Source organism: Scylla paramamosain, chromosome 5 (genome assembly GCF_035594125.1).
Source record: "Scylla paramamosain isolate STU-SP2022 chromosome 5, ASM3559412v1, whole genome shotgun sequence".
NCBI classification, from domain to species: domain Eukaryota; kingdom Metazoa; phylum Arthropoda; class Malacostraca; order Decapoda; family Portunidae; genus Scylla; species Scylla paramamosain.
The window spans coordinates 28,996,197-29,005,055 of record NC_087155.1 but is presented as its reverse complement, the minus strand read 5'-3'; the positions used below and the strand labels follow the sequence as shown (position 1 = coordinate 29,005,055).

General features: G+C 44.5%; 1 protein-coding gene across 5 annotated transcripts in view; it reads left to right on the top strand.

Moving 5' to 3' along the window:
- Positions 1-8,442, top strand: part of LOC135100807 (proton-coupled folate transporter-like) — a 123,459-nt gene extending 115,017 nt beyond the window's left edge. For 4 of the 5 annotated variants that reach the window (XM_064004153.1, XM_064004152.1, XM_064004154.1 and 1 more), the window contains exons 2-7: positions 125-1,139; positions 1,914-2,009; positions 4,944-5,087; positions 5,369-5,452; positions 6,022-6,178; positions 6,450-8,442. In XM_064004153.1, coding sequence (XP_063860223.1) covers positions 263-1,139; positions 1,914-2,009; positions 4,944-5,087; positions 5,369-5,452; positions 6,022-6,178; positions 6,450-6,945 — 1,854 coding nt within the window. In that variant the 5' untranslated portion in view covers positions 125-262 and the 3' untranslated portion in view covers positions 6,946-8,442. Of the gene's footprint in view, positions 1-124; positions 1,140-1,913; positions 2,010-4,943; positions 5,088-5,368; positions 5,453-6,021; positions 6,179-6,449 lie in introns of those variants that run through there. The other variant, XR_010268924.1, reaches the window with a different exon arrangement.
- Positions 8,443-8,859: the final 417 nt, after the last annotated feature.

Sequence of the window (8,859 nt, the reverse complement as noted above, 5' to 3'; positions counted from 1 at the left end):
AATTATGCAAGTAAGAGGATATTCAAGAATTTTCGATGGCTTATTTTCTTTATGTAATATTACATATTATGGAATTATGTTGATGTTATTGGCTACATATGGTGTCTTGTCTCCTCCAAAACAGAAACGCTTAAAGTGTCTTCCCTCCCGCGGCGACGATGACGGAGAGGCCAGACCTTGCCCACTGTCGCCCCCAAACTTGGCATGGGCGCTGTGGCTCAAGTTGCGGGCCATCCTCTCTGTGGTGGCTGTGGAGCCCGTCATGCTACTGGACGGTCTCGGTTACTCCATCATGATCGTGTATGTAGAAAATATTCAGATGGACAAAATCTGCCTCGTCAACCTCAACTTAACACAAGAAGTATGTGGCAACCTTTCCAGCTATCCAGAAGAAAACATTGCTATGCAGCAATACTTCAGCGTATTTGGCATGTACAACGGCATAATAATGGCTTTCTTGCCTCTGTTTTTCATCCTATTCATGGGCGCCTGGAGCGATAAATATGGAAGGAAAGTTCCTCTCTACACAGCCACTCTGGGACACTTCTGTTGGGCCTTGGGCTACTTAATTAATTCTTGGGTGACGCATTGGCCAGTAGAATACCTGCTGGTGGCTGCCCTCATGGACTCCCTTGGAGGCGGCACAGTCTCCTTCCTCACCGCAGCCAACGCCTACATCAGTGATGTGACTTCAGAGGAGTCACGGACGACAAGAGTCGGGCTGGCCAATAGCATATGGTTCCTGGGCGGCCCAATCGGAACATTACTTGGAACATACATATACATGTACGGCGGATACCAAATCCTGTTCGGCACCTCAGTAATGCTCCACTGCATCTCTCTCACCTATCTCTTCTTCCTGCCCGAGAGTCACGGACCCTTCGCCAAGAACAAGATGTCAAAAGCTTGCATCGAAAAGAGCGAAGAAGAAGAACAACCAGTTCGCCTGTCCTTCAAGAAGCCCAACGAGATCGAGGATGACCCCACCAGAATATCGATATGGAAGATGTTCTTGGATTTCTTCAACTACGAGAGGATCGTGGACTCCTTCCGCTGCACATTCAAGCCGAGGGGCGGATTCGTGAGGATCTTCATCCTGCTCCTCATTCTGTGCAATCTTCTTCGCCGGCTGGGACGAGGTAAGCTTTTTTTTTTTTTTTTTTTTTTTTTTTTTTTTTTTTTTTTTTTTGCTATTTATTTATAGAGGCTCGGGTGTAGAACAGGTTATGGCTTTGCCCAAAGGTTTCCTTGCCAGAGTTGTTGCTACCCAAGTTGAAGCAAGACATGAGGATGGGGCAGGGTAAAGCAGGGGACGAGGAAGCCTTAGGCGGGGCGGGGACTGGTGGGCGGCTGTCCTCGATAATCAGCTTCTGGATGGCCTTCCGAAGTAACCGAAGAGAGGCACACGGCTATCAAGAGAGTATGCACAAATCATTAGGTTGCTAGCCAGGGTTAGATGAAAACTTTGCCTGATGAAGTAGTTAATGTGCCGCTCACCAGGGTGTGCGATATGCTTGTTGAAAAGTGCTGCCTCATATTACTTGTGGCCCGCTGTGGCCCGAGGACAGGGTGGGGCTGAGGGGGAGGGACATCCAGTGAGTGTCGGCTGATCCCGCGTTCAAGGTTACGAGGGAAGAAACACGCTCACCGCTCACATATAGGTGTTAATTTATGTAGTTAGGGAATGGCGAGTGAGGGGGAGTGTAGCAGTGTACCGGGCTGTCTTGAATGCCTTGTCCTCTTCGTATTCAAGGATGGCAAGAGTGAAGAAATCATTAGCCTCGTGCTTAATATGAACAATTTTTTATATACATTTGTTATTGCATTGCTAACAACTATGAGCCATTGCTCTTGAATTGACTATTTGTTTCAGTGTTGTTTCCGCTAACGTAAAACACGTAAACTTTCCGCAGGCGCGTACATGTACCTGTTCACCCGCAAGGTCCTGGACTGGAGGGAGACTGACTACGGACTGTGGGTCACCTACAAGAACCTCATTGCTGCCCTCGGTAAGCTTTTCTCTTTTTTTTTTTTCACCTTGAAAATATAAAGCTCATATATGTCTGTGTCATTTTACCACGTAAGTTGTTAAGGCTTAATAAGAATAATGAATAATGAGTCCGTAATTGTTTCTTGTTTCTTAGAGAATTTCCATCGGTCCTCCTGACACTACTTCTCTTTTTACTGTTCTTTTTCATCGTGTTTTTATAATTTCCATAATTTCTATCGCTGGTATGTTTGAAAGGTAGCATTTTGTACTACTTTTGCATTTCATTTCGGTTTGAAAATGATATTGCAGACTGAATGAACGGTACACTCAGGGAAGATGCGACGCGTAATTGTTACGATCACGCGACTTTCCTTCTTGACGGTAACGTAAGGTACTATCAGAGTTTTTGTTGTGCCATCAGCCCGGTCGCAGAAAAACTTACCCGCACACACCCTGAGAACTCTGACATTACTTTGAGTTAAATTTGTGGCGGGAAGTTCTTACATTTATTCATCGATTTCATTGTAATTTTTATTTTTATTTATTTATTTATTTATTTATTTTATTTTATTTATTTTTTGTTAACTCGTTATGATGCCTTGTATTAAGAGGATGAACAATAACTGCAGAACAATGCGCATTACAATATGAAGATGCGAGGTAAAAGGTTAGTAGTGAAGCTGAAAAAAGAAACATGCAGGCAGGTGCAGCTGTAACTAATAATAATAAGCAGGGTGGGAAGAGCGGCGGGAGAAGAAACAATGACCAGATAGTTGTTGCTGAGACACCAGCGTAAGAGCTTGAAGTGATAAGGGAGTAGGCAAGCGTGGTGACGACTGAGCCGGCTTTCGTAGCGTGTTTTTACGTGGTTACGGAAGCAGATATAAGCCACTCAGCACCCGGCTCTTCCTAGGCCAACCCTGCCCCGCCCTGCCAACCGCTGGCGGCGCTGCCACACCCTCAACGAACCAGGGATGTCTCATACTGACACCTCCGCTTATGATACATCCTTGGAATAATTCCATTCATAATAAGGGAGGGACTGCTGATTTGTGCACGATTTCTCCTTGTATATCACCTGCCCATTGCACTAACTCCTTTATACCACCACGCCAGGGAGATGTGAAAGTTTGGCCTTTTAATTCCTCCTCTCGCTCATGTTGAGTGGCCTTTTACTGGTACATCGATGCGTCGCTTCTGTATGTTCGTCTTTATGTGACAGCCTTAGTCTGTGTGGGGTCCTGCTCCTATTAAATATTTTCTCCCGTGCATCATTGTTACATGGGAAGAACTATCAAACACTTGCCCTGCCTTGCAGGCGACCTTTTGGTGAACTGCTGAAGTTCAATCGTTCAAAGATTTATTCCCTTAATTAAAATCCATACGACCTATGCTACTGGTCGGATTGTCGGTGAAAGGTCGTCCAGCACTTACTGCAGCCTCGGCCCGCCCATCGATGGCTTCCATATCAGGATCCTTGTCCACCGACCCTCATTCCCCTCTCCTTGGCTGATGTCCCGCTGATGTAAGTGACCCGGATGTTCCAGTAGCCTCTCATCCCTCTGGAGACACCTGACGTGTTCTTACCTCCCTTTCTCCATGCCGAAGGAATACATTTCTTCCACCGTCGTTGATTAGGGAATCACAGAAGGCGATTTTATAGGCTTTCCACCACGATAAACAGTGTTTATATTTGTTTACATTTCTTTGTTAAAATATTCATGCAGAAGAATGATATTGTCTTCTCCATCATTCAGTATTTGTATCACACTGAGTAAGCTAGCTGGCATGTGTCCTCGAGTATGATCTTCCAGCAAGACTGGGATGGTGTGTGTGTTCCCAGCAGCCCCCGAAGTCTGGGGTGCAGGACCTGCCAGCTGCGTACCCGGCCGGCAAATAGCGGGTGGCTGTTGCCATCGCTGGGCTGTTCTTCTAGCTGGTCTTTCTTTTAAACTTTATCAGGTCGCGGATGCGACGTGAAAGTCGTTCATCGGAGAAACGGAGACATGTTACAGATGTATAGCGGTGGTTTTCTAGAACCGTTGATGTGATCCAAGAGACTGAGCGAGACGTTGCTGCCAAACTTCGGCTTTCTTGCAAGAGTATTGCAACTTTTTGCCTGCCACAAGTAGTGGGTGAATCTCGCCTCCAGCCAGTTCGTTAGTGAAGGGAAATTTCCACGATACGCTCTCTATCAGGGAGAGGTTATTGTCCAGAGGAACCATTAGTAGTGACGACCCTGAGCTGTACGAGGGGTTGTTCACCTCGCGCTGTTCCCTACAGCGAAATGACGTCCATAGCTTCCCTCGGCCGTCTCCTTTTTTTCTTACACAGTCTGTCTTACTATACTTCACACATACTTCACTATGTGTCGTGTCGTGTCGTGTGTGTGTGTGTGTGTGTGTGTGTGTGTGTGTGTGTGTGTGTGTGTGTGTGTGTGTGTGTGTGTGTGTGTGTGTGTGTGTGTGTGTGTGTATATATATATATATATATATATATATATATATATATATATATATATATATATATATATATATATATATATATATATATATATATATATATATATATATATATATATATATATATATATATATATATATATATATATTATATTATATTATATTATATTACACACACACAAACACACACACACACACACACACACACACACACACACACACACACACACACACACACACACACACACACACACACACGTCACCACCACCACCACCACCCCCCACAACCACCAGTTTATTCACTTTGGCAGGGCAGGGAACGAAGGAAAGTGAGCATATTGTTGACACGTGTCTCAACACCAGGTCTTTGCCCTACCATTCTCTTCCCCCGAGGCTCCCTCGCTGCCGAACCCCTCCTGACTCAACCCCCAAATAGACACGTCTCTAATCCAGGTCTTTGCTCTAAATATTCTCGTCTCCCTCCCCCTCAGGTTCCCTCGCTGCAGTCCCGCTCTTGTCTCAAGTCCTTAACATGTCCGACAACTACCTTGCTCTATTGGGCGCCTTCTCCTCCGTGGCTGACTACACCTTGTACGGACTTGTCTCCGAGAACACCGAATTCTTGGTGTGGATAGGTGAGGCTGTTTACATATCTGCTCTTAATGCTATAATGCTAATGAATACATAAAAAAAAAAAAAAATATATATATATATATATATATATATATATATATATATATATATATATATATATATATATATATATATATATATATATATATATATATATATGAATATTTATTTATTTATTTATTTTTAGAAAATGTGTTTTAACGCTAGATACGCGTAAACATATGACCAGTATGAAAAAACGAATAGTTTTCCTCACGTCTGGTTTTCTTTCACCCCATTGCAGCTCCCACCGCAGCCCTCCTCGTCAATTCGTGCGTCATTGCCATCCGCTCCATTCTCTCCAAATTTGTCACCGGTGACGAGTTAGGTAAGTCTTGAGAACAAACGTTAGTGTCCTGTGCTGTGATGTGCTCTTATGATGGATATTCATGTTACCCTAAACTGCCTCCGCCCGCATGGCTGCCTTAACTGTTCTCATGGCTGACTGCTATCCTTACCCGCCTAATTGTTGACCACACTGCTGGCTGCTTGCCTTGTATCTTCGGCAATGTTACTCTCTTCACGGCTAACGGCTTTGTTTTTTTCGTGACTTTGCTTGCTGCTTTGAATTACGAGCCTGTTGACTGGGTGGCTGCTGCTAGTGGCTTGCGTGCTCTTCGGATTTTATCATGCTGTGTTCGCTGGAGTTTTTGTTTCTCTCTCGCATGATGAACTTTTCGTTTTGCCTGCTGGTTTTTGTTCTCTCTCTCTCTCTCTCTCTCTCTCTCTCTCTCTCTCTCTCTCTCTCTCTCTCTCTCTCTCTCTCTCTCTCTCTCTCTCTCTCTCTCCATTGCTCTAATCTCGGGGGGGCTCCGATGACTCTGTTTTTTGAAGATAATGTCTTACAATATTGTTGAGTGATGTTGGAGATGCTAATGGTGTCGTGTGGCGGGACAGGCAAGGTGTCGGCCGTCATGGGGGCGCTGGACGGTGTTATGCCTATGATCAGTTTTTCGCTGTACACCGCCATCTACCACGCCACCGTCAAGGACTTCCCGGGCACCCAGTTCTTCTTCGGCGCTACAGCTAACCTTCTCATGACCCTCATATTTATGTAAGTGGATTCCAAGGCACTTTTTTTTTATTACCATGTGTCGCGATGCAATAGTATTGACTTTTGTCAGGCTGCTTTTTATTTTGACTCGTGAAGTTACATTAGTGATATTTTTTTATAGCAGAATTCCCATTTTCATTTTGCTGTTTCATGTTTTATATAGAGTTTTCATGGTGTAAGCTAGCAGCTTATCCATTCTACGATTTTTTTTCTTTTTTTTTTCTTTTATTGTTTAACAAAGCCTTGAACGCCATCCCTCCTCCCCTCGCAGCTTCATCATTGTGTTCAACACCACGCGCAGCTATAGCATCGAGGACCTCACGACTGTCGAGGGTTGTGACGCCGTAAAGCCCACTTCACTGAGGTTCTTCAGCGAGCGTCTCAATAACCACCTCCGTCCAGGGGCAAACACTTTCGCTGATCAGGACAGCGCCGACGCCCAACGAACCAACATTGTTCTCTCTGGCGTGAACTTCCACCTTGGCACTCCTTCGGCAACGAAAAAGATACTTAAGCCGAGTAAGAGTCATACTTTATCCGTTCTTAGTACTGTTTCTGAAATGTCCGCCGTAGAGAGGCAGCGCATTCAAGAGGAAATAACGAATCCTCAGAAATACACCACAAAGTTGCCCTTGAGTTCCAAGAGAGAAGAAGGGGTAGGTGTTGACAACGCTGCCTACGTAACTTCTGAAGATGATACACATGTCCCGCCCTCAGAAGCGGTGGCGGCTCAAAGCTCCAACAGTGCGGAGGCAGGAGCTGCCTGAAATGTATTCTTAACAAATCAAGAAAGAAAAAAAAAATTTTGCATAGTTAGCGACCTCCTGTGTTGTCTCATCAGGAAGTGACAATACCTGCCCGCGCCCCAGGTCAGCTGGTGTCCGCGAAGAACACTGTGATATGCCTCTCTTGAAGCAGTGCGTTGTAGCACCGCTCCCATATGCCAGTACCCGCTCCTCATACTCATAATGAATACTGTGAACTGGTTTCACGCTGTCATCGGTGCGGCAGAGAGGTGTTGACAGCTTTCATGGTAGAACGTGGGTGTCTTTTTCAAGGTTAATGACGTTAGTTCGTTCCTAGATATTTAGGGGTATGAATAATAAAAAAAATTGTTGTTGTTCTAATTGACTGTAAGCAAAAAAGAGATGATTGAGAGAGAACAGTGCAGAAGCAGCATTGATGTGCCCGTAAGGTTCATGGTGTGTCTGGAAGTGCCTGCATATGCAGACAAGTGCTTCAGAGCACCTTTGCAGAAGATGACGAACAGACCACGTTTCCATATTATTCTGCATTAAGAATTTTGCGTATGTTTGATGTAATGTTATAGATTGTTTAATATCTTAAACAACATTTAAGGTAAGGTTTGTTAAAGTAGTTCCAGCATCAATATGATACTCGAATAAGAGACAAAAAAACAAATGGAGTTGTTCAAAATTCGTCCCGTAACGAGGGGAGCGTTGCATACTAGAAGTTACGAATAACGCTGGAAGATATGTAGCGTTGAGCGGCCTCGGAGTTGCTGGCTGCCCCTGCAGGAACCAGTCCATCTTCAATATTGCTGATGCCTGTGGGGAAGTAATTTTGTGGACTGTGTGCTCTTATACATATGTATGGTATTTGTAATGCATTTAGAAGCAGGAGCTGCCGACTGAGAAACAGTAGGTAGTAACACCCAGAAAACAACCATGAAGCTAATATTTTCACGTGTGAGTTTGTTATCTTTCGCCACATGGCAATGGGTGTGTGTTAGTCAGCGGCATAGTAGTGGTCATTCAGCTGTTCAAAACACTAGAACACTATCTTTTGTCACTCGCTCACCTTTCACTATTTTCCTCGCTCTACATTTCCCCTGAACAAAATCCTGCTGCCGCCCCTGCTGCTGCTGCTGCAAGCTAAATTTGAAGGTAGAATGAATTAGTTCAGTTTGTGCCCTCTTACAATTTCCTTAATTTTAGGCATTAATAGTACTTCCTTGGTGGCTGAGCACGCCGGCCGCTGCGGTGGTGCTGACTGGCGCCTATGACTGAACCAAACCACCACGCCAAAGTCTAGTCATAGACCTGACCCTTCATCACCTCATATGTGTGTTTCGTCACGAGGACCCGCAGTGCAGACTCTTGGGAGAACGGGTTGTGGGTCTTCCGTCAGTGATGTGAATCGCTACATGTAAACTTTGTAAAAAATTACTTTTGCCGCTTTTGTTGTCGCGTTATTATGCTGTGTATTGACGGTGAATATTAAAGAAAAGGAAATACAAAACATAGGGTGTTTCTTTGTCTTTTAACCACCATGAATAAGAGTGTCGCGACAGACTTGCTTCAAGGAAGTACAAGACACAATACAGAAAGGAAACGGAGCGTAACAGTGTGAAGGCTATGAGAGAAAGTGCTTGTGTGTGTGTGTGTGTGTGTGTGTGTGTGTGTGTGTGTGTGTTTGTTTGTCAGTGGGAAGGAGGTACTATTTGCAATCCAGTAAATTCATGTATATTGTGCATGTAATTGTGGAAGTCAGCATGAGAAGGTTAACGGGTATTTAAGTATGAGAAGAGTAAAATGCAGCATGGGACTGTCAGAATTCACACCTGTCTCCTTCCACTTCCACTCTGCTTACACTTAAACATCCACCTCTTCTGAGGCAAGGACGGTGTGCATACAAGACCGTCTAACTGTGGCGCAAAA